Consider the following 26,171-nt stretch of genomic DNA (forward strand, 5'->3'; position numbering starts at 1 on the left):
GTGGGCGAGGTGGGATTCAATAATTGCTTCAAATGCCGCGCCGGGAAATGAAACTGGATTGTAAGTCCAGTGCCGTAAACCATTGCACCAGGGCAGTTAGTAACCCCTGTGGACGCATAAGTGAGCGTGGAAATAAATAAATAAGGGCAGACTTTACACAAAACTATAAATCACGTGGGTAAACACGTGCACCTCAAGGAGCGTCTTAAAAGGTCTCGCGTCGGACAGAATTTTCTGTTGGTCGTTTCGACTTTTTTTTATGAATGCTTGTGCGCAAAAAATTAAAAAAAAAATCTTTCCGTGCGTAATGAGATCTTTGTTTGTGTGTGTGTTCGTGTATGTGTGTGTGTGTTCGTGTGTGTATGTGTTCGTTTGTGTGTGTGTGTTCGTGTGTGTTTCGTGCCTCTTGGGGGGGGGGGAGGTCTTAATGAAAACCATCGCCAAATCCTAGTGACGTGCACGCAGCATGCATCTCTGCAGCAGTAGCATTTTTTTGTTTTGCGATCCTCGTGCGGTGCTGTGCATAAAAAAATTGTGTGTATATATATAAAATGCCATAAATAAATAAAAATGTTATTCAGTTGCCAGAATCTGCAAATCATTATGTGACCTTCCAGAAGATAAAAAAGAAGGATAAAAAAACTCAACCCATAACCATTCCCATGTTTTATTTATTGAAGTAGCTACTTTGGTTCAGCTTTTTGATGGAGTCATTTGGAGATGCACATCATCAGCTACCGACGGCTCGTCTTTTTTTTTACGTGGGCGACGATAATCAGATGGCCCTCTGTCAGAATGAGACAGACCGCGATTTCAGCGGGGCGAGAAAACGAATTCGTCACCACGCAAAGCCACCTCGAATCCTCACACATCGGAGACTGCGCCGATGCAACAACGGAAGAGCTACGTTAGACGGCGGGGCAGTGGCGGCGGCGGTGATGGTTGCTGCCAAAATTATCTTTAGGGGAACCCATTTTCAATTTGTAATTAAACGCGAGCGAGATGACGGAACCGAGGGGGGTATTGATGCGGCCTGGACGACGGGATAACTGTAGGCCAACGTGGCTTTCTTGGAAGTCGGCGCTCCGACCGTTCTGTGCATCGCTTTGTCGTCTTCGCAAAGCTGTGGCCCCTTGAGCCGCTCGGGTGCCCCGATCATTCTTTCGTTGTTGCTTGGTTTGTTCGCGCCCAGCCGCTGCCACTGGTGACCGGGTCGCACTCTCGTGTCGGTTCCCTAAGAGTCAGTGATGTGCAACGGGTGCTCCACTTTAATTTCAAGTTCAAGTTAATTTATTAGGTATAGCCCTGTGAGCCATTCGGCTCTTGAATCTAGAAGATGTTTGCGTAATTTACACACCGATATTGACGCTTCGTGAGCGGAATGCGTTTCTCTCTTCTTCTTCTATTTTTTGACGAAGCGGTAATTTGTCACGGGTAATAATCTCCGCGCCGACGCTCCGCCGGGTAATTTTAGAGGGGTTCTCTGTGCTTTCTCAGAGGGTGGTAATTGTCCCGGAGAAAGCGGTGTCAAAATGCCCTTCGCGGCACGTGCCAACAATGGTTGCTCCCGCGTCACCCTGACGCTCGCCCGTGACCTCTTCTCGTGCCGTCGCTACCCGCAAACACCTTCGCTTGCGCGTTCGATTCTCAGCGCTCGGTGTCGCCGGTTCAATCCAACCTCCCGGCGCTGCAGCTGAAGCGACGGTGCGAGAATCTCCAACCCCGCTCCCGCCTCCGTCCACCCAACAGCATATGTACAAGGGCATGATGTCGGGCCACGGTCATTCGATCGGCATAAGGTGGCGTGAAGTGTGTGGGGTGAAGCGTGAGTCCTCGTTAGAGGCGCTGCCTTTAGTTGGAGCCCCTTCTGTCAGCAGTGGCCGCGAACGGGCAATCGCAGGCCTACCGCCTTCACCCAGAGCCGTTCGTTAGGGTTATGGGCGAATCGGGCAGACTGCCCTGGGCCCCGCGCTTTGGCGGGGGGAGGCGGTCCCGGACCCCATACCCCTCACCCCCCACATGGTTTTTTCCTGCCTCCAACTATTCTCCGCGCCGCTGCACGTTTTCCACCGCTTTTCACTCTGCCGATGGTGATCACAGCCGGAGTCTCATTTAGCTCTGTGGGTCGTGGCCACCGCATGAATTTGAAACACGTGTTTTCTGTTTGGTGGCATTGGATGTACTGTTAGTCCGTGCACGCGCGCGCGCGCGTGTGTGCGTAGTTGTGGTGCAGCGGTGTGCCTCGCAGGCTGCACCACACAACCGGCCACCTGAGTTAGATTCCCTCTCCCCCACTGCCCCACCCCCCTTTCAACGCACACTCACTGCATGGTGAAGTATAGTCACATAACCCCTCGTGAGCAATGTGGGGAAGCATTCGCCTGGCAATGTCCCTCGCTGTTGCTGACTAAAAAATGGAGTGGGTCGCATCCACCACGGTTAGCACACCGCACCACGGAACCCAGAGAGCTGAGTTAGATTCCCGGCCACGGCTAAACAACAAAAAAAATCAGTCATTAGCAGTGCAGTATCTGAACCAGGTGTGGGCCTCCCCGAGGGTTAACTCAGCCTTAAATGAGGACCTAACGCAGTCGGTAAGCATCAAAGGAGCCTCTTGGGCGCTGTGCTGGCCACACCACTTCATCACGTGTGAATTGTCGCCTTGATAGGCGCTCACTTACGTCGCTTGCCCTCATCGCCTCTGTCTAGCACTAAAGTACAAACAACGGAATCAAAATTATTTAAATATATTCCACAGGTATTGCGATTTTTGCACCCAAAAACGGCACAATGCACACACATAGTGCACATACGTGGTGTGCGTGCATGATGTGCATGCACGATGTATCATGTATGTTGATTAACTGTGAAAAAAACAACCAAAATAGATATCCATTGTAATTTGTATGACTACATTAAATTACGGTTAAGAACAATGTTACAAGCATGCACCACCGCTGCCACCACAACCGCCACCAACCCGAATATAAATATCGTATTTTTTTATTATAATTAAAAATAATGTTATAAGCATGCACCACCGCCGCCACCACAACCGCCACCAACCCAAATATAAGTATCGTATTTTTTAAAAATTATAATTAAAAATAATGTTATAAGCATGCACCACCGCCGCCACCACAACCGCCACCAACCCAAATATAAATATCGTATTTTTTAAAAATTTGAATTAATTATAACGTTACGAGCACGGCACCACCGCCGTATAGCAGGAGGTCTGTTCATCTGCACGCAAACTCCCGCAGCTTAAACCACCGCAGACGGCCCTTGCTCTCGCTCGCTCGTTCTCTCGCTGGCTCTGCCAGAACTCTCCGTCGTATAATTACTTGGCGTGTGGCTGTGAGGATGACGATGATTTTTTTTCATTTATTTCTTTCTTTCTTTCTAAAAAGCCCACAAAACTCTTTGACGCAAGTTCTGCCCTGACCGAAAAAGAAGTCGAGAGTGGAATTAAAGTTAATGGAGGTTAATGATCGCAGCAGGCGAAAGGGAAAAGTTAATTACTCCTCGACTGCAATCCTCCTGGACAAATGACGGTGGTGCCGTGGCCATTGGGGAGGCCTGTGGGAAATTATCCGGCTCACCCCCACGCCCCCCCGCCCCGCTAGGGCGGACACGGTCCGCGTGTCGTACGCACGGTGCGCGTATTTCCTGGACAACTGGCAGGGTTTAGGTTTCTCCGTACCTAAGGAGAGCGTGGGGGGGGTGGGTGTGGGCGGTGCATATCACACGTACGTGGGATGAGGTTCGGATGTCATCATTTCGTTTTTCTCACGGCACATTTCCAAATGTCCAATTTGAATTTAGTATTTTGCAGACGGCAGTTTGATCACATTGCTACAACTGGCATGGTTGATGGACGAGATTGATGAGGGGAAGTTATATTTCTAAATTATCAAACCTTGAATTGGAATTGTTTGCGTGAACTTCAGTCAGTAAAACAAACGACGAATGTGACACTATGAGACCTCCTTTACCAGTGGCAAAATATAGTAGTAGGTTTTTACCCTTTAAACTGGTACAAAACTGACACCTTTATACAAGGCATCAGAGTTGTTTCTTTTTGTTTGCATTTTGACTACTTGTGTTGTGGTTATTGCAAACATGATGCCTTGTATATAGGTGTCAGTTTTGTACCAGTTTAAAAGGGTAAAAACCTACTACTATATTTTGCCACTGGTAAAGGAGGTCTCATAGTGTAAATGCTTACCCCGAGCTCTCAATACTCTGATAGTGCACTGTTTTTGAGTTGTACGCCTTTTGGCGTCATCTGGTCCAACACCAATGGAGACTAGGCTCTAAGGAAAGCTGTCTCGGGTGCGGACCAATCAACTTCAAGGACAGTGCATATTATTATCATTATCAGAGTTGTTTCTTATTGTTTGCATTTTGACTACTTGTGTTTTGGTTATTGCAAACATGATGCCTTGTATAAAGGTGTCAGATTTGTACCAGTTTAAAGGGTGAAAACCTACTACGACGAATGTGACGTCAGGGAATTGGAGCCACTTCACACGTTTAAGATCAATCAAAACTTATTTTTTCGGGGGGGGTTGCAACTCGGCAACATTTACTTGATATGTAAGATTGATCTGAAAGATGCCAACACGTCGCTTAAACAGAGCCATCATAACTTGCAGCACTGTTCAATTTCATCCAGCAGTGGATTGGTAAAGGGCTGTACACTTGTATTAATATCACCAACATTCATATATACCCTAACTTCATTATACCCTTGAGACGAAACGTTTATTCTGTGGTGGCCCCAGGTTAGTGGTGGAAATTTTACACTCCCATGGTGAAGGCATTCCCTCTAAACGATCATCAAAGTGTTTATCAGTCCATCCGTAGTGATGATGAGTTGAACGCTGGCCACAATTGACCAAAAACGACCTTCCGTTTGTGAGTTAAGTGCTCTACACGATGCTTGCAAAAAATGGGTTGAAAGCCAAGCGGCTGATTTCCGTAGCTTCATCGTCACCAGCCATGGTCAATCCACTGCTGGATTAATGCCTCCCTACACCGTCGCCATCTCTCTGCCATGTAACAATCCACCCGGGGCCTTCGCATGAGCCGATTTCATCGCTCCATCTCCTCGCTCCACGGCTAAGAGAACACATTAATGGTGTGCAATAAAATAGCGTACGTACGTACGTACGCTGAACTTCTTTCGACACCGTACGTATAACAAACGGGCCACGAACTGTTAAATCAGCCTCTGGGCATTCTCAGTGGCATAGGAGCGTGGTTGGCATGGGCCCTGGTGCAAGGAATGAATTGGTGGAGGGCCCTGCCCAGTTACCCCCCTCACCCCTCTTTGTGACCTGACACCAGGGCCTCTCTGGCCCATCGGGCCTGGTGCAATTGCACCACCGCCTCTACATTCGATAGCGACGCCACCAAACCAATGTTCTCCAGCGGGAAACCCTGGCACCATCTTCAACTTTACGAGTGTCATTTGCCAAGTGCGTTTCGTCACCTTGCGACCGACCGTGACTACGCGTTGTACGTTCGGGAGAACGTCCTTACTCGAGGTGTAAATGTTGCGCGATTTACTCTCCAACACACAACCGGTGTGCTTAAGTAGTAGCTCATTTGGCACGTTTTTGCGTACGTGACAAACGTGACAAACCTGACAAATTGGCCGTGTTGGGTGGCGGCGGGTTTAACGAGGCATTTATATTCCCACGATCTAACCTAAAAACACGCACGCGCCAAAAAAAAACTTTGTTATGGATAGAACGTTGATGTTATCTTTGTCAAGGCCAGGCTGTATATCACACCTGAGCAGGGAGGTATGGTGCTCCTGCCAGGAACGTGGGGTTCAGACTTCAAAAGTAGAAGCGGTCGGGGTGACCGCCGGTGGCTCAAGGGGATCCAGGCGTCTCTGAGCTGGCTCCAGCTGAGATCCCGCATCTGGATCTCAGGTTCGGCCGGCCCGTGATGACACACCGAGTTAGTTAACCGCGGTCCCAGCCTCGTCACCGATAACTGCGCAGGAGACAGCAAAACACATTTTGGGGGGGTGAGGCATTTTTTTACAGCTCTCCAAGTAGCATGGTTGGCTAAATACGGTACAAAAAAAGTTCAACATACAAAGACATCGATTCTAGATTTGAAGCTTTCGTGACTGCAAGGATTCATACTCTTAGGTTTTTTTCGGTAAAGTCACGTAGGTAAAAAATAATAATAATAAAAAAAGTAATAATAGAAATAAAATAATAAATCACGACGTTTCGGAGGCAACACAAGTCTCTGTCATCAGGTGGGACCGTCACAGCCAGATTTACTGTATCAATACAGTATTAATTTTAATTTTATTTTTTTTACCTACGTGACTTTACCGAAAAAACCTAAGAGTATAAAGACAAAGATCCCCTGTGCAGCCTTAACAGACTGTTGGGGCAAGTGCTTTTAGCGACTAGCACCTATCAAGGCTGGCACAGCACACGAGGGGGTGGGTGGCCAGAACCACACCAGGCCGCCTTTATCTCCCTCGTGGCGATGTTTACACACACCGCACCCGGGTAGTCATTTGAAGCTGAGTCGACCTAGGGGATGCCCAGGACCGGTTCAGATAATCGTCACTGGCGTTGGCCATGAGTGGGAATCGAACTCGGGTGGCCGGATTTTTAGTGCAGCTCTCCAACCGCGACGCGACCGCTCCATACGTACAACAGACATGAGTACAATTTGGCAACATTTCCCACATCTGTCAATTCACCAAAGAACAAGTGAAATCACAGATCGATTGGTCGGTTGTGGCTACGCTGCTGCCACTTATAGAGGCAGCAGCGAGGGTTGATGGATCACTGCGCCCACACAGATGCCGTCAAACTCCCTTCCCGTGTGCATCCAGGAGGAGCCATACCCTGGCTCGCCAGGGGGCGGCAGTGCAGCAAGTGGACTAATCGCCATCACGTGTCCATCTTGTACGGGGATAGAGTCATACCCCACCACGCCACGGCGTATCCCACCCCTCTCTGCCACCCTTCTCGTCCTTGCCGCGCGTTTTCTCCCGAGTGTGGTGGGTGAGGGGGCAAGCGACACAGCATCAGCAGTCGCATACGGACTTGCATAGCCAACAGTGGCTGGCATCCAAAAAGTTGGTTAACGTGATTTGAGTAGATGTACAGCACCCTTTGTCAATCCACTGCTGGACGAAGGCCCCCATGGGGGGTTGTTTCGAACGTCGTTCTTCGCCGCACTGGTCGGAGCGAGCATTGTGGGTAAGATATGGTATCCGGGACCGGCTGAAAAGTATCGCGTGCCACTGCTGTTAGCCGTGGTCTCCAGGCTTGCCAGAAATGTATGACGGTTAAGATGCGGGTACTCGCACCTCTTGCAAGACGTCCGGCCAGCGTGTGCGCGTGGAAGAGTAGGCCAAACGACCCACTGCGAGCGCCCTGCTAAGCTCCCACCTTTCCTGGAAGCCCTTCTGCCAGCGGTGACCTCCAGCGAGGGATGTAAACTGCCGCCCCCTTTTAACCTCTGTGAGTTGTACCCGACGGACGGGCTCCCTCTCGATCCCTTACGGCCGCGAACCCGCGTCGACCACCCCGCGGGACGAACGAGCGCAACGACGATCGTTTGGTTCGCGTTTCGAAGAACGCATCCGGGACAGCCGGTTTGCGGGAACAAAACGCGCCCCTGGGTTTATCGTTATTTATTGCTTGTCATGCTCAGGCAAACACTCGCGCGGCGTAAGCCGGTAAAGCCGCGGCGGCGTATTCGAACGGGGCAACTGGGGACCGCGCGATTCTCGGCAACGAGAGGCCGCTGGGGGCCTTGTCGGCCCCGCGCCACGGCAGGAACTGTTTGCCGAGGCGTCGCTGCAAATCACGTCGTCGCGACGGAACAACACGGCGGAATATTTCGCGATGCGATGACTCCAGTTGTTCAATCGTGTTGCCACCCTTTTATTGGCGGCTTGTTTTCGCGCTTCGCTCGAATGTTTTTCGACCGCGGTTCGCCCGGCACGAGCCTGCCATGAGTCTATAAACTTTTTAAAATATGAACAATTTTTTTGTTTTACCAGTTAAGGCCCACTGAACTATGTTTGCACTTTTTCAGAAGAGACCTGACCACAAATGATAGCTCAACGAAGCGGCTGACCACGTTAACATTGATAGCAACCATCTGCTCCAAACGCACACGTTTCTAAACGTGGAGGCAAAAACTGGGGGACTCCGGAGAAAAGTCCACGCAACCAAGGAGAGAACAATGCCAACTCAAAATATAGAGGCGTCAAGGTCGGGACCAAACGCACGACCTCCTGCTTACCAGGCGAGGTAGTTAACATCTCGCCACCACGGCACCCCATCGGTCGCAGCACTTCGCAGGCTAAACTTCGTCTCGCTTCAGAGATCTCAATCAATCACTCAGTCTCTATTTCATTTGCCAACGTCGCCCTCAATAAAGAAGGCATCGTTGCACACAACGGCGGCACGGGAACGGTAATTGGTGCAATAGAGCAAGGGGAATTAAAAATAGAAACCGGCCGCGAACCTCAACGGCGAAGGCACCGCCCGAGAAAAAGGTAAATTTGAACCGCGCACAAAAATAAAGTGCTACCGTGTGCGCAACGAGTAGCATGGGAAAAGGAAAGTGTTAGATACAATAAATGATAAATAAAGAAACAGTTTTTTTTATTAAGTAATTGTAGATTCCATGAGAGGGCAAAAGTGTGATCTGCGGCGCGTTCGACGGCCCCATTGAGGGTTCACTCAGCCCGTCGTCATCCCTGCCGTGGAGTCGATCAAACAGGAGTCGCCCCCTTGGTGGAAAAGTCAACAGTGGCCATCCTGCGGATAGACTCGGCCCCGCCATGAGGATAAGTGGAATTTCCACCGCTGGCATCAGAGGCTGCGGGCAGTAGATGAGCAATGCTCATTCGTGCCGGACAAAATAAAAAACACTTTGACTCGCACGTGAGAATTGAATTATTATTTTAAGAAAATGAATCGTGAGCATTTTGCCAGCCCCGGGCGTTACCGATAAGCCATTGTCGGGGCAATTGCTTGAGGGGCGGTAGTGGCGACTGACCTGTGCGTATGTGTTGTGTGTATGTTGTGTGTGTGTGTTATGTGTTGTATGTTATATGTGTGTGTGCTCCCCAGGGCAGTAGTGCAGCAGTTAGCGCGCTATGCTCTGAACCCGTCAACACGGGATCGATTCACGCTCACGGCCATCATCAGTTACGATTATCTGAACTGGTCCTGAGCCTCCTCTAGGTCGGTTCAGCCTCAAATGAGTACTTGATGGGTTGTGCAAACATCGCCACTGGGGAGTCGGTCGGGCGTGGTGCTGGCAACCCACCCCTTCGTATGCCATTGGTGATGCTACTCGCTAAAGGCACTCGCCCCAACATTCTGTTGAGGCTACATGCATAATCTTTGTCTTTGTTCCCCAGGGCATGCCAGGGATTCCGGGCAGCAATGGGCCTCCGGGCCAGAACGTGAGTCTACCTACACACGCACCGCACCTCTCAGGGACGCGCTTTTGCTTATTGCCGCCGGTGCAAAGATGTGCGAGGAACACGAGCCACACGCGTCGACAGCGTCCAGGGAGGAACGGCGGCGGCGCTGGCTGCCTGTGAACCGATGGCGCGTTTCCCCACGAGGGGAATTCTCGACGCGGCCGCACCCCATCTGGAATCGCCCTTCGAGTCCCGTCCCTCCCGAGGTCGTGAGCGCCGGAATTTATTCATGAAGGCGGATTTTTTTTTCTAGGAACGAAAGATTCGGGGGAAAAAATGTTGAGTTGTATGCCGACAGATGGCATTACCTTGCCAATTACACAATTCACCTGTGTGGCTTGAAAATAAATTGTGTATAAATGTATAATACGATGTCCCGGGCCAAATGGCCCTTCTTAGTAGCACGCCCATCATGGTGTTAATTGTGCTTGTGATCGGCTGCCAACGCAGCAGCAGCATCAGCAGCGTCAGCGTCACCGAATAATGATCTGCATTTTTTTCCAGCACGAGTCTTCGTGTTTCTTTCTTTCGAAGCACTTCTTTGGCCACATTCTCATCGGTGCATTCGTCACGGCAAATGCGATCTCGCGTTATTTCGGAAAAAAAATAAAACATTGTCGAATTGCCGCGGCGCTCTCAAAATATGCTGTTTGGACCGATGAGAGCCAAATGGCAACGTGTGTGTGTGTGTGTTAGTGGGGAGCGGTAGTGTAGCGGTTAGCGCGCTGCGCTATGAACCCGGCGACCCGAGTTCGATTCCCGCTCACGGCCAACACCAGTGACGATTATCTGAAACTGTGCCGGGCCTCCCCTAGGTCGACTCAGCCTAAAATTAGTACCTAGTGCGATGTGTAAACATCGCCGCTAGGGAGACAAAGGCGGCCGGGCGTGGCGTTGGCCACCCACCCCCTTGTGTGTCGTGCTGGCCTTCATAGGTGCTCACTAACAGCACTTGCCCCTACAGTCTGTTAAGGCTATAAAGGGGATATTTGTCTGTGTGTGTGTGTCTGTCTGTGCTGGATGCACCTGACAGGGAGAGTTTGGCTCTGCTGGCCCACCAGGAGAGAGGGGGCCCCCAGGTGTGATGGTACGTGACCCCTGTTCAGCCGGCGGTTTGCACAGAGGTCTCCTCCAGCTCCCGCTTTAACCATGCACTGCACAGCGCTTCAATAAATCAATCAAACTTCATTTTTAGAGCACTATTCGTGCAAAAAATGCAATGCGTGGTGCTTTACAGGCATTAACAATGAAAGTGAAATTGTAGGGCAAAATAAAATCACGTTGTAACAAATTTCCAGCAAAGACATGATCAAAATAACACATTATGAAAATCCGAATTGAAAGCAAGTTTAAAAAAGTAAGTTTTTATTTTAAAAGTGCTTAATGATTCTGAAGCCCTCAGGCGAGGACTGTCAACACTAGAAGATGCTTCTCCCTTGGGTTTGGATCCTGGTCTTTTGGACAACTAAAAGACCAGTACTCAGAGGATCAGAGGGATCTTGGCTCAATGGATGTGTTATCATCATCATCATCATCATCACTGTCGTCGTCATCATCATCAGCCATGTTCAATCCGCAGCTGGATGAAGGCTCCCCGAGAGAATATGCCCCTTGTGCTACAGCCAATGCGTTCCAAGGAATGGAATGCATCCAAGATGGCCTTGCCATCAACACAGTTTAATCGCCGAATGAATATTTAGCTCATAACGCTACACAGCAGCACGTACTAAAGTTATTTTTGATAAATTAATACGCGAATTTTTTTTACAACTATTAATCACAGCTGCTGTGCACGGGCCTAAAAAACTCCAAACTCCAAGCAGTCAGCAACAAACCGCACCTTTAATGTTGTACTAGATAAGAGTTCTATTCTTGGTTCTTTCGGTAAAGTCACGTAGAAGGGAAATAATAAAATAATAACAATTCAACCATAAAATATTCTCACGACGTTTCGATTGCAACACAAGCAATCATCATCATCAGGTGTGGTTTTCACACCTAAAAAATGAGCCGATTGCATTTCCAATATGACTTTCAAATTATAGCCCCCTTTACCTGGGTTCAGGCCCCTTGGGTCCGGGATCTCGGAATGTGCGCAGGAGTGAACCTGATGATGAGAAGTGCGTTGTCAGTGATGCGGAGTGTCCACTGCACAGGGTGCTGGAGCGTCCTCTCTATTTTTTTGCCCCAGGGGATCGATGGCCTGCCAGGACATCACGGTCCAAGAGGCCCCAAGGGCATGAAGGTGAGCGAACGTACATTGTTACAATTTGCCAGGTGGGACATTTTTTGGTTTTAATTGTACTGTATGTCCATTCATCGCGCCTCCAATTGGCACGGCTTGGCTAAGTACGGTGCGAAAGAGTTTCAATATTGTGGAATATTATTTTGTTGAAAATATATAGACAGAGAGAGAGAGAGAGAGCACTTTAGCTCATGGCACTTTGCACGGTTACAAAAAAAAGGCACACAAACGGAGTGGCTTAGATTGGCAGGGCGTCTCGTAGTGAGACCAACCGTTCAGAGGTCTCACACAGCAGTGGCGGTCGACCGCGTCCGAGAACAGCAGCCCGCTGAAGCAGACACCGCGGAACTGCTTCTGAGATCCCTTCAAGTGGCCCCCATGATCCACGCAGAGTCGTGTGAGACCATCGAAGGGATTTCGATTTAAAGCTTTCGTGACTGCAGGGATTCATCTTCTTGGTTCTTTCGGTAAAGTCACGTAGAAGGGAAATAATAAAATAATAAAAATTATTCTTATGTTTTATTTGTATTATTTTTTTATTATTTCCCTTCTACGTGACTTTACCATCGAAGGGATGTTTATAATTCTCGGAGCTGGCATGTGTTTTCCAAATTGAAGTGAAAATCCAATTTTAATGTGAAGGCATTGGTGGCTGCAGACCTTAGTGACCATTAACTTGCTACACTTGAAAAGCCGGTTTCATCACAGGCACCTCTTTTCATCTTTAGATTTTATAGATCAGTTTACAATAGTGGGAGGGGGGGTTAAAAACGCTTCGGGAGGTTGGCAGATGTTGAAAGGCTTCCATAAATGAGCGTACAAACATAAATCTTAAGGTGGAATGCGTTGCAATGTGATGTGATGCAAAATTCTTGGCTCGTAAATTCAATTCCAGTTTACGGACAAATGTTCCATAATTTGGTAGGTAAGTCGGTCGCATGGGGGGCGGGGGAGGGGGCTCTAAATTTTTATATTCGAGTAAAAAAATGTTGACAATGTACAAGGCTGGGGCAGAATGTACGATACACAAAAGCAGATTGCATCGTCGCTCATTCTGCTGAGCGTCTTGACGTCCGCTTCGAGCTTGATTAACGCCGACCATGTCGTGCCGCCCTCTCTGGGCATTTGTATGCCCCCCCCCCCACAGCGCCCCCCCCCCCCCACAGCGCCCTCCCCCCACCCATCTGCTGGGTGGAGGGGCCGGGGGGGTGGCTAATGGCCAGCCGTGTAGGTCACACTTACACGGCTGGCCATTATAGTTCAGCCTGGAAATCACGATCACGAATCAAGATTTGAAGCTTTCGTGACTGCAAGGATTCATTCTCTTAGGTTTTTTCGGTAAAGTCACGTAGATAAAATAATAATAATAAATGCAAATAACTAAATTAATTTTGTTATTTTCATTTATAAAAATTTTATGTTATTTTATTATTTTTATTATTATTATTTTTTACCTACGTGACTTTACCGAAAACCCCTAAGAGTGCGATCACGATTTTGGCCACTTGATCCACGGTTTAAGCCGTGTGCCGGAATATAATAACCAATCTCAATAATAACCTCCACAATAACAACGATGTCCTTTTAGATATATATGCAGGAAAGCTTCACTTAAATGGAAAGACGTGTTGTGTGTGTGTTCAGTGTTGGGATGTCTTTGTAGGGGCTGCCTCCGTTTCCACTGCAGACTAAACCCGCACCTATTTCTCAGCCACCACTGGGTCTGTTGTCGGAACCGTGCAGCTAACGCCGCTGTGATTAAGTTCAACACGCGGCTGGCAGATCTCGCTACGAATCATTTCCTGCCCCCCGAACACAGACGCCAACTTTTTTCGCGGTACCAATACCCCGGACAAGTTGCAGTCTCGCGATCGGAAAGTTTGCGAATTCAAATCGTCGTCGTGGGGGGGGGGGGGAGGAGTTGACTCAGCTCGTCATCCTTATTGGGGGGGGGGGGGGGGTCGATAAATCACGTACCACTCTTTGGGGGAAGTCAACAGTGGTTCTCCTCTGGATAATCTTGTCCAGGCCATAGGAATGTGAAATTTCCACCACTGTCTCGGGGCTGTTAACAGGAGATGAGCCACCGCCTCAATGCTTCGTTTGAACTACAAATCGCTTAGGCTGATAGCCACTTGGACGAACCCAAACACATTTCTGCAGTGGGAGCTGGTAGGAACGTTGGGTTGCTCGGTCAATGGCCAGGGTCAACGGCGGCGTGGTGTATTCCGCAAATATGCCCGACTGTGAGGGCGGGCACAAGCCGGCGTGAGTAGGTTAAGCGTTGAGTTTTATAAGGGCACCACGGGGTGACCAGCCCCTCCCCACCCAGCCCCACCCCTCCCACCCCGCACCCAGCCCCACCCTCCCCTCCCCACCCTCCCCTCCCCACCCAGCCCCTCCCCATCCAGCCCCTCCCTGCACGACGGACACAATAATCCTCTGTGGGCTGGTGCAACCAAGAGGTTCCTAACAGTATTAGGGTGTTAATTCTCTGCACCAGGCAGGGCGGTGACACGTGGCCTCGTGGCTTTGTAAGTCTGCTGTAAATAAAGGCACGTGTAAGCAGGCGGGTAGGCAAACGCACGTACACGTGCGTACGCCAACTAGCACGCGTACGCTTTGAATAGAATCCACGGCCTTGTTCGGGGCAATGGCTCGTGTCAGCTCTCAGCCACTACAACAACAACACAAAACGAGGGCAAAAAAATATCAGATCTCGACACGGTGGTTCCGTGCCATTGTGTATGTCTGTTTTTCTATCTGTCAAGCTCTGTTCGTTGTCACACGTGGCTGACACTGCCAACGGCCCCACGTTGTTGCCGTTAATGCGTTCGCGTCGTCCCGCTGGCTTTTAATGTTATTTTGTTTTGTTATTCTGCAGTCCGGCCTCGGTTTCCGTGCTATCGTGTCGCCGGCAGCAAAAGAGAAAAAAATTAACCCGTAAAAACAAATTTTTCACAATAAATCCTTTATATGCGTGGCGGCTAGAGTCATCTCGTCCTCTGGCTTGAGATGGCTGCCACCTATGGGTCAGATGATTGCATTGCACCATTAAGCAATTGGTAATTAAATATAATATTTTTGTCCTAAAAAGTGTAAAATTTTGTAATTTTTTTTTCACGAACATTAATTGTCACGCACAACGAGTCTGTGTGGAAAATGTCAGCTCGATTGGATCACGGGAAGTGGGTTAAAAAACGACCGAAAGATGTGCACGGTCCTAAGCAAGCACGCGAACTTAATATAAAGGATTTTAAAAAAAGGAAAGAAAAACAACACGCGGCGTCGTGCCACTGCGATAGCGAAGAGCGGACAGAGTCACTTGATTAGAAGATGTTTTTCCTTTTCCTCCAAGTAGAGTCTCATTCCATGCGGGACTGTGAGGCATGCAGATAGCATCTTCATCAGACAGTTGATAACGCCATAGCTGCTACAGCTGCTGCTGCTGATGATGATGATGAAGAGAGGCCAGTTAGACTAAGCGCATCTTTTGTCGAAGGGAGACCTTGAAACAAGCACTACTGTGGCTGTGCTTGTGGGACTGCTCACCTTCTTGGGGCAGCTCGGCTGGCAGTGGTGGGTGGGGGGGAGTGTGTGTGCCGCGACCTGGTGCCATGAATCGTTGCCGCGAGCTGGTGCCGCAAGTCGTTGCCAAGTCGTTGCCACGAGTCATTGCAGAGGCCAGAAACCAGGGCATAGTTTTTACGTGACGCCGCATCGCCCAAGCCCTCCCCTGCCTCCGACAGCTCCGGAACACATCGCCGCGCCGTGTAGCGTAGCGCTTGGCAGCGGAGCAGCGAGGAAGGGCGGTGGCGGTTGCGGTGACGCCTCGCAGCGCGAAGGGGGCCCCGGGTTCGATTCCAATCTGCGTGGCGTTTGCTGTGCTTTCTATCCCCAGTTCGGCAGTCGGGCTACTTATCACAGCTCAAAGAAAACAAACAAAAGAAATACAATCACCTGCGCGTCGTGAAATTAACTTGGGTCAGACACCCCAATGCTGAGAAAATGACACCGCAAGCTACTCAAAGTGGGCCGAGTCCTTCCACAGCTGGGATTTGAACTCGTAGCCTGAACCAATTCACCGCCCTTTTTGGGGCGCCACGGTGGCGAGAGGTTAACTCCCTCGCCTGGTGTGCAGGAGGTCGTGGGTTCTATCCCTGACGCCTGTTGTGTGTTTGGAGTATGCGTGTCTCTCTCTCTCTCTCTTTCCCCGTGGTCGCGAGGACATTTTTCCTCCGGGTCCTCCGGTTTTTCCCTCCGCCGTTTAGAATCGACGTCACCCGTCTCCTCGAGCATTTGGCTGCTACAAATTTCCACGCGACGATGAAGCCGCTTCGTTGACCTACCATTCGCGCTAGCCCGGTTCGCTTCGGGTGAAAAAAAAATAAGTAGCTAATAGCTCGGTGGGCCCTTACCTGGTAACAATTGTTTTGTTTTTTTTAACATGAACAGCGGCTCGCCACCCACGTCAATGCAAACCCACCCGACGCAGATTCATTCTTTTAAATCCTTTATATTAAGTTCACTTGCTTGCTTGCGCGCTTACGACCGTGCAAATCTTTCGGTCGTTTTTTAACCCACTTCCCGTGATCCAATCGAGCTGACATTTTGCACACAGACTCGTTGTGCGTGACAATTTATTTTCGTGAAAATGTTTTTCCAAAACTTTACACTTTTTAGGGGAAAAAAATGTATATTTAATTACCAATTGCTTAATGGTGGCAGGCAATCATCTGACCCATAGGTGGCAGCCATCTCAAGCCAGAGGACGAGAGGACTCTAGCCGCCACGCATATAAAGGATCTATAGTGAAAAACTTTGTTTTTACGGGTTAATTTTTTTTTGTTTGGCCCTGTGAGCCGCGATGGAAAAGAGACGTGGAGACGTGGCCCTTTTCCGGTCGGCCGCTCCTCTGGCAGAGAGAGAGCCGTGAGCTTCAGGGGGACCTCGCCTCCCAGCACCGATTGCTACGAGCACGCCAAATTGGCGGCAATCGGCCCGCGGTTTCATTCTTGGAAACCCGCATGATGTCATTGGAGAGAGACTCGCATGCGCGCGCGTGTGTGTGTGTATGTGTGTGTGGGTTGGTTGGGGTGGGGGGTTCTTTATGTTGTTCTGTCGTCTCTTTCTGCCGCGCGAGCCGGTAAAATCGACAGCCGGTTGCTGCGTGATACCTTAAATTCCGACTCGGCTAACGGTGCCGGCATTTTGGCGATGGGAGGGATCGTTGGTCGTACGGTGGCTTGCGGCTGCTGCTGCTGCTGCTTTTTCTGATGATGCTGCCACTGCTGCTGCTGCTTCTTTTGCTAATGCTGCTGATGATGCTGCATTTAGCTATTTCTGTTAATGATGATGATAATGCCGCTGATGATGCCGCTGCTTTTGCTAATGCTGTTGATGATCCAGCTGATGCTTATGATGCTGCTGCCGCTACTGCTGCTGCAGCTTTTGCTAACGATGCTACTAATGATAATGGTGCTCCTACCACTACTGCTGCTGCTGCTTTTGCTAATGTCGCTGCTGATGATGTTGATGACGACGATGCTGTCGCTATCACTGCTGTAGCTGCAGCTGCTCCCTAAAGCCACTCACAATAAAACTCCCTGCACATGTTAGCGATGCCATTGGCCAGATATGCTAAGTTTTTTTAAAGTATTTTTTTTAACTGATCAATAGTTTCTGTGAGTTAGAATACGAACATGTGCCCGTAAGCGTCGCAAGATTAACACGTTCATCCGTTTACGCGTGCGTCTTCGTGTTTTTGGGAGCACACTGCGTCGTGCAGTCAACTCCCCAATCAAATACTGAGCCTCCGTTGATGGGCTGGCTTGACAGCTTGGTTTAAAAAACCTCGTGACAGCCCGTTTAGTCTGTGGGTCACAGCAGAAATTGATTACCGTACACATAAGGTGGCAAGGCCTTCGTGGGCCCGATTTAATTATACGGCTGACAAGCGTGAATTATTTAGAAACCCAGTCATGTGATATAGTTAGTACGTAATTCACCGCTATTGACCAAATCAGAATCATGAGAATTTTTATTTATACTGGCAGAACCCAACGAGCCGGACAACTTCTTTTCACAGATGTCCAGTAGGGGCACGAGGTCAGAACATTACAACAATAAACAATACGAAAACACGATAGGAGTGCAATGCATAGGGAAGGTAACCAAATCACTTAGAAATATATACAAATACAGCATTTTTTTATCTTACCAGGTAAAGACCAATGAGCTATTACATTATTGTTCGGAAACGACCTTGCCACAAATGATAGCTCAACGAAGTGGCTTATCATGTGCAAATTTATGGCAGCAATAGTATCTAAGTAATCTAAACGCATGCTGATTCTAATTGTGGAGGGAAAACCCCGGAGGATCCGGAGGAAAAAATCAAACGAGACCATTACGTGGAGCTCTGAGAGACGCAAACTCCAAATATACAGCAGCAGGCGTCAGGGTCGGGATCGAACCGACGACCTCCTGCATACCAGGCATCGTCAGGGTCGGGCCACAGCGGAATGGATTGAAACAACTACACGAGATGCCACCTAAAGTGGAGCCGACGAGCGCAATATCCGGTCTGTCTTCGTGGACTCATTAATTCATGGACTCCGGGAAACGCAGCGAGAAACAGAGGCACGAAGATGCGGCGTCGAGATCGTCAGAGAGCGGCGTAAACGCGCAGGCATCCGTGCGCTTGTAAGGCAAAGGTGCAGCAGACGGAATCGAACTGGCGACCTCCTGGGATTGCTTAAGGCCGTTGTGCTGCTAACCATGACACCACCGCTGTGGCAACCACCTCCTTCCACCCACCCCCACCACGCCCTTCCACCCACCCCCACCACGCCCTTCCACCCACCCCCACCACGCCCTTCTACCCACCCCCACTACCCCCTTCCACCCACTACCTCCTTCCACCCACCCCCACCACCCCCTTCCACCCACCCCCACTGCCCTCTTCCACTACCCCCTTCCACCCACCCCCACCACCTCCTTCCACCCACCCCCACCACCCCCTTCCACCCACCCCCACCACCCCCTCCACCCACCCCCACTACCTCCTTCCACCCACCCCCACCACCCCCTTCCACCCACCCCCACTACCTTCTTCCACTACCCCCTTCCACCCACCCCCACCACCTCCTTCCACCCACCCCCACCACCCCCTCCACCCACCCCCACCACCTCCTTCCACCCACCCCCACCACCCCCTCCACCCACCCCCACTACCTTCTTCCACTACCCCCACTACCTCCTTCCACCCACCCCCACCACCCCCTTCCACCCACCCCCACCACCTCCTTCCACCCACCCCCACCACGCCCTTCCACCCACCCCCACCACGCCCTTCTACCCACCCCCACCACACCCTTCCACCCACCCCCACCACCCCCTTCCACTACCCTCTTCCACCCACCCCCACCACGCCCTTCCACCAACCCCCACCACCCCTTCCACCCACCCCCACCACCCCACCCACCCACCACCAGTGCCGGATTATCCTAGTAGCAAAAGTAGCTACGTATGCTACGGGCCCCGCACTTGCTAAATGCTTTCAAACTTTCAATTCCGGTTAAATGATTCTGCACTTGCTCTATTACTATAGTACTATACTGCCTTAAATTTTTATGAACGACTGGTAGTTTAAGGTTAGCGATTTGTCGTATTATCTGGCTAATAGCAAATGAAAAGATACAATTACGTTACTATGCAAGTAAAAAAATTGTGTTTTAATATTTGTGTTATTTAAAATTTAGGGACCCTTTATAAGATATGCTACAGGCCCCGCACTCGCTTTATCCGGCACTGCCCACCACCCCCTCCCTCTCTACCCCCACCCCCCTCAAAAAAGCCGTAGCATTGAAAGATGTAGTCGTAGCATGGATTGTAGCGTGAATGTAAACAGCGCGATACTTACGGAAACATTGCACGCGAATCGTGTCGAGCCGCGTGGGAGTTTTTTTTTATTTTTGGTTCCACTTGTCTGTTTTTTTTCTTTCAAATCTCTTCTTACTCAGATGTTTATATCAAGCGAGTTGTGTTACGGTGGGGGGGAGAGAGAGAGAGAGAGAAAGAAATCACGTTTGAGAAGTACAAATGCGGAATAACAGGCGTGCAACGTTCAGCCCACGTGGCTCATCGCGCGCGCTCCAGAAATCCATCAAAATCGGGGAACCGATTGGGATCTGGATTCCTGCAACGTCGGTGTCTCTCCGCGCGAGCGCCTCCAACAAAAACTTCCAATTAATTATTTCCCCGCCGGCCGTCGTCCAAGACAAAGTCTCTTGGATGCCTTCCCTCCCTTTGTCTCGGTCGGCTGACCAACGACTCGCCCCTTCCGCCCCAGCGACGGAGAAACCGATTCCGTTTGAACAAAAAAAAAACATTATGAGACATCTCCTTTACCAGTGGCAAAATATAGTATTAGGTTTTTACCCTTTAAACTGGTACAACACTGATACCTTTATACAAGGCATCATGTTTGAAATAACCACAACACAAGCAGTCAAAATGCAAACAAAAAGAAACAACTCTGATAATGGAAATGATATGCATTGTCCTTGAAGTTGATTGGTCCACACCTAGTCTCCATTGGTGTTGGACCAGATGAAAAGCTGTCTCGTGTGTGGAGCAATCAACTTCAAGGACAGTGCATATCATTACCATTATCAGAGTTGTTTCTTTTTGTTTGCATTTGACTGCTTGTGTTGTGGTTATTGCAAACATGATGCCTTGTATAAAGGTGTCAGTTTTGTACCAGTTTAAAGGGTAAAAACCTAATTAAAAAAACATTTTAATACGTCGTGTAGAGCTGTCGAGAGAACGGTTGTTGTGGTGGTTGTCGTTGTTCTGAAACGTGTCTCCCCATTCGCCTCGTGAGTTTGGTGCGGTGATCGCCTCCCGTTTTACTGCCCTGAGCCAGTTGTGGAAATTGCACATTCCTATGACGGGGGTGGAAAAGGGGGGGGGGGGGGGTCAAAGACGTCGGACAGCGACTGTCTTGAAACACAAATATTATTTTACCGCAATTCTATCCCGAGAAAGCTCATCGGCATCGACGCCCCTTCAGACGAAGAATCCATCGGCAACTCTCGCAGAAGCAAATGTTGCAGAACTACTTCTAAGGCCTCTCCAAGTGACCTGGCCCACACAGCAGGGAGCAGCACTTCCCCACCCACCCTGCCACAGAGGTGAAATCGTAGCCGAATAAACTCCGGTACCACTTTATTTTTGTGTGTGCAATCATTGGTGAAGGCCGGTTGCGCTTGAGGACCAGCAGCTAAAATATGCAGGCCTGGATTCGCTCGGCCGTGCCAGCCCAGCGGCCCTGACCTCTGCGCCACTCTCGACATCCCCACATGCGAACCGGTTATCGCGTCGACCCCGGAGAGATGAGACGCGCTTGCGTTGTGGCTCGTGACCCACGTCTGTGGTGCATCGATTCACGCGCATCGGAAATTCAACGAGCCGTTGTGATTCGCGGTCACGATTAGCTTGAAGAAACACGCGCTTTTTCGTTTTGTTTTACATCGTGGTGAATGTAGCGGCCTCTGGTGGCTGAAGAGGTCACATGAACCAATTACATACAACGTTTCAGATTAAGCACAAAATTTCCGACCTTTTCCAAGCTACTGCTGCTCTGGTCATGGGTGCTGCTGGGCCATACTTCACCATTCCGGTCCCTACGGGTTGATGAAGGGGTTAGCCCAGGCGCCCATTCGGGTATATCACTCACCGCTCACGGGATGCCGTGGCCAGGAATCGAACCCGCACGTTTGACCGGCGTGGTGAATTATGGTCACAGCACCTCGGTGACCAACACTGCATTGGGGAATGTCTTCATCCAACGGTGGGCTGTTAAATAGGCGGATGGGGGGAGAAATTGGTTCTAGATTTGAAGCTTTCGTGACTGCAAGGATTCATATTCTTAGGTTTTTTCGGTAAAGTCACGTAGGTAAAAAATTAAAATTTATAAAAGTAAAATAAAAATAATAAAAAAAATCACGACGTTTCGGAGGCAACACAAGCTTCCGTCTTCAGGTGGAACCGTCACAGCACGATAGCTGTATCAAGTAATTCATCTACAAGTGATACAGCAAGCGTGCTGTGGCGGTTCCACCTGAAGACGGAAGCTTGTGTTGCCTCTGAAACGTCGTGATTTTTTATTTTATTTTTATTTTACTTTTATTACTTACATTTTTTTACCTACGTGACTTTACCGAAAACAACCTACGAATATGAGATATTGGTTATCGTCCAATCAGCACGGTTGGCTACGCACGGTGCGAAAGAAGTTCAACACAGGCGCGTGCACGCGTCGCCTTTGTTAAACGTGGGCTGGATGTTTACCTCGCGCCGGAAGAAGGTGGCAGCGAATTTTGGAAATAACATTACTGGATGTTTTATCGTTAAAGCGATCTTCGCGAAATAGGAAACGGGTGCATCGCCTGCGTGCCAAATAATAACCACTGGGCGTCATCTCAAAACTTCCCCGATGGGGGGGGGGGGGCATGGAGGGCGAACCTCTCATCCTTTGAGATAAACGCTTCGCTGTGCAGAATTTGGGGGGGGGGGGGGGGGTGCAGAAAGGGAGCGCCTCAGTCTAACGCGCGGCAAGCCCAGAGACTGTGAGCCCCCCCCCCCCCCCCCCCCGGGGATCTCACGGAGAATCCCACGGCCGACTGTATTCAATAACGGGTAACGCGGATTGCATGGGGACGACTCATCAATCACTCAACAGCCCTTGCATTGGAAACACGCGACGTGGGCGCCGGAATCTGGAAGGGGGCTGGGGGGGAGAGGGGGGGCAGGCTGGGGGGGAGAGGGGGGGCAGGCTGGGGGGGAGAGGGGGGGCAGGCTGGGGGGGAGATGGGGGGCAGGCTGGGGGGGGCTTTCCCTCCATTGGTCGACGTTCGTGAAAAGTCTCCCTTTTTTGACACGCGCAACGACCGTTGTCACCATCACTCCCATTGTCACGGGAATGTGGAATTTCCTCCACTGACCGACTTGCTGACTGATATCGCAAGCGGGCCTTCGGCACGGTTAAGCGCTGCCCCATTACCCATTCGAGCGGTGAGGCTCATTGAACGGGACAACATCGGCGTGCTGCGGTGGTGGCGGCGGAGACAGCGGCGGTGATGGCGGTGGTGGTGGTGGTGACGGTGGTGGTGGTGACGGTGGTGGCGATGGTGGTGACGATGGTGGTGGCGATGGTGGTGACGGTGGTAGTGGTGACGGTGGTGGTGACCGTGGTTTCGGTGATGATGGTGGTGGTGACGGTAAAGCAGGAGCATGCCAGTAAGACACGCGTGGGCCGGACTCACCCCTCGTCGCTACTTCCCCGTTGGATGGCGCTGGGTTTGATGGAGCGCGGGGAGGATGGGGGCCCTGACGCCGATGTGCGTTTGGATGTGGTTTTTGGCAAACGAAATGAGACATCCGCGGATTTCGCTCTGAGTTTCAAAGGCCGTGGTGGAGACTTGGCATTACGAACAGATGTCGCCCCGCTTCCCGCGAGCGAGGCCACCGCAGCCACCACCACCCCCACGGTTCTTGCGGCGTCCACGCAGAGGGGGGGTGCCCAAAACGTCGCGCGGCTGACGGGGGTTCGATTCGCCGCTCCGCTCTGCTTGGCTCGTGCCGTCGCCGCATCGCGATTTCCACATTTGAGTATTTAAAAAGAGAAAACTCGGGGCACACGGAATTGGAGACGCGTACATTTCTCTGGGCTGCTCCTATGTCGTGTCGTCGCATCTGGTCCGCACGTGCCTCTTGGTGGCCCCGTGTCAAAACGTCACAGGTTCGTGGGATTCCGAGCGGCGCCCGCGATCGCTGTGCGTGTGGATCAGGTGTGTGCAGACCCCATGGGGTGTCCATCGCAAAGTGGAAATGTCGTAATTTCACTTGCGATCAACACAGTTTTTCGTTGAAGCCCTCCAGCCTAACTGGATGTACTTTCCCTGTAATTAAACGAATCGTTTTAACGACGCTGCTGCCACCGCTGCATTGACAGCACTGCACAAGCACAATTTTGCAGATGAAATCAGCTCGTTCGTCAGGAACACCGTGCGGCCTTAAAAGCAAAAAAGTATACAGTAGGCAACGTTTCGGGCAATGGTCCTTCTTCATAGCGCGCGAAAATACATTCTCATAGGCAATTACGAATGTGCGCAATCGCGTATCATCACTAGCCGTGGTCAATCCACTGCTGGATGACAGCCTGCCCAATTAGTGTGGGGGGGGGGGGGGGTTCCCTACATCATAGTCTGGTAGGTGTCTTAACCAAGCCACACTGAGCAGCGCGGTTAAGTGTTGGTCACACAAATCCCTCCCCATCTCACGGAGAACGTTCAGGAGGCCTCCATCCAGCAGCGGATTGATCATGGTCCGTTGATAATGACTCGCGAGCATTCATTTGTAACGATGCCTCGGACGGCTCGGAAACGAACGTCTGCCGTCGTATTCAACTACGAGCGACCGCAAGACAACGAATGCCGCTATGCACACCACCACCTGCCGTGGTCAATCCACTTGCTGGATGAAGACCGTGGAAAAGTGTGCTGAGCGTTGCGCCATGGAGGTCAACCCCTCCCCCCGCGCGAGGACCGTAAACCATCACGTGACTTCGGCCATCCTCGCAGCAGCAGTGGCTGAGCCAAAGACGGTCGCCGCGGCCGTCTGGAACGCTCTGCCTTCCGATGTTAGGAAGCCACTGCTGCGATGCACTTTTAAATCATCTTAGATTGAAAACTTATTTTTTTTTCTTTAGAACCGACCCGCAGTTCAACGTGCATACTTACAAAGTGGTTGTGAAAAAAAATGTCGGTAGTTTTTACCCGACAATTTTTTTCCCCCTACAAATTACCGCTCACGCAGCATGGCCTTGACGCACGCAGCGCCGAGGATAATTCACCATGCGGGCAACATCTGATGCTAAAGTGTGGCCAATTGGACAATGATTGCTTGGTTTTAAATTTGCCAAATTTGAAAATTATCCCGTAATGACTAATTTGAAAGTCATTTCTTCCCCTCCCCCGCCTCCACCCCCCGTGACGCTGGGCTGTCGCCGCGAGTGAGCCTTGAGCGCTAGACTGGATCAATCCGGCAGAAATGTGTTTCGAATGAGCGAGGAAGTGAAATGCTTGCCTTTGGGGTGGTTAAGAAGGCACATCGATGCCTTGCAGTGCACCTATCCTTCGCCAGGGCTGTTGGCTAAGGGTGACGCGGAATTTAAACATTAAACATTAAACATGTGCACGGCGATGGCATGCGCTGGCTGGCCATCGAACAAAGACGGTCACCGAGTCGCAGGTGTGCTTCTGCGGCCGTCTGGAACGCTCTTCCGTTTCGATATTAGGAAGCCACTGGAGTTATGCACTTTTAAATAATCTAGATTGACGAACTCATTTCATTATAACTGCATCTTGTACTTAGTATACTGTCCTTTGCCCGCACCTCTGGTTAGCACGGTTGGCTACGTAGAGTGCGAAAGAAGTTCAACATACACGAATGTAGGGATGTTTCTGGATTGTTACCATCATGCCATGTAGGCATCATAATATATTATTAATTAAAATATAGTAATTGCGCTCATGGTGTTAACATACATCTCTTTGTTGTCAATCCACTGCTGGATGAAAGCCTCCCCATGCCGTGTGGGTTGTGGGGGTTTATTTGACCATACTTCACCACGCCGGTTGAGTACGAGTTGGCAAAACGGGGGAACGTAGGTGTGGGAGCAAAGTGCACCTCAGTCGGTGGAAAATATTTTCCGGCGCTCAGCCCCGGATGAAATTAGGCCCAGTAAACAAACCCCCCCCCCCACTCCCCTCCTCACCATCGCTGGCGAGATGTCAACTACCTCGACCTGGCCACAAAAGATATCCCATTGAAGTGGGCTTATCACGTGGAAATGTATTGCAGACAAATACTTTAAAAGCATCTTTGATTCTAAATGTAGAGGGGAAAACCGGAGGACCAGGAGAAAGATCCACGCGATCACGGGGAGAACACGCCAGCGGGAAATATACAGGCGTCAGGGTCGGGATCGAACCCATGACCTCCTGTATACCAGGCGAGGTAGTCAACATCTCCCCACCGCGGCACCAAAATAAAAAAAATAGAATAGAATTTTTTTTAAATAGACATCGCCCACTGGGGAGTCGACGGAATGGTACAGCGGGAGCACATTCACCGCTTGGCGCAGAGGTTCGCGGTTCGATTCCGGCTGGCCGCTCTGGTTATCGCTGCGGGTGTATAGACCGGGAAAAAGAGTTCTGTCTGCTTCACGGTGGATGTTAAGAACTCGAGATCAGTGGGTCCATCGTGAGCTTCAGTCGTGGTCCAAATTTACCAACTTTGTTACTCAATTGGGATTTGACATAATAGTAAGAACATCGCTCCCTACTGGCGAACTAAAAT

General features: G+C 50.3%; 1 protein-coding gene across 1 annotated transcript in view; it reads left to right on the forward strand.

Moving 5' to 3' along the window:
* The window catches only part of LOC144938519 (uncharacterized), a 97,437-nt gene that overhangs the window by 56,102 nt on the left and 15,164 nt on the right, over positions 1-26,171 (forward strand). The window contains exons 9-11 of the mRNA XM_078866410.1: positions 9,434-9,478; positions 10,533-10,586; positions 11,691-11,744. Coding sequence (XP_078722536.1) covers positions 9,434-9,478; positions 10,533-10,586; positions 11,691-11,744 — 153 coding nt within the window. The remainder of the gene's footprint in view (positions 1-9,433; positions 9,479-10,532; positions 10,587-11,690; positions 11,745-26,171) is intronic.

The sequence above is a fragment of the Lampetra fluviatilis genome, chromosome 22, assembly GCF_964198595.1.
Source record: "Lampetra fluviatilis chromosome 22, kcLamFluv1.1, whole genome shotgun sequence".
NCBI classification, from domain to species: Eukaryota; Metazoa; Chordata; class Hyperoartia; order Petromyzontiformes; family Petromyzontidae; genus Lampetra; species Lampetra fluviatilis.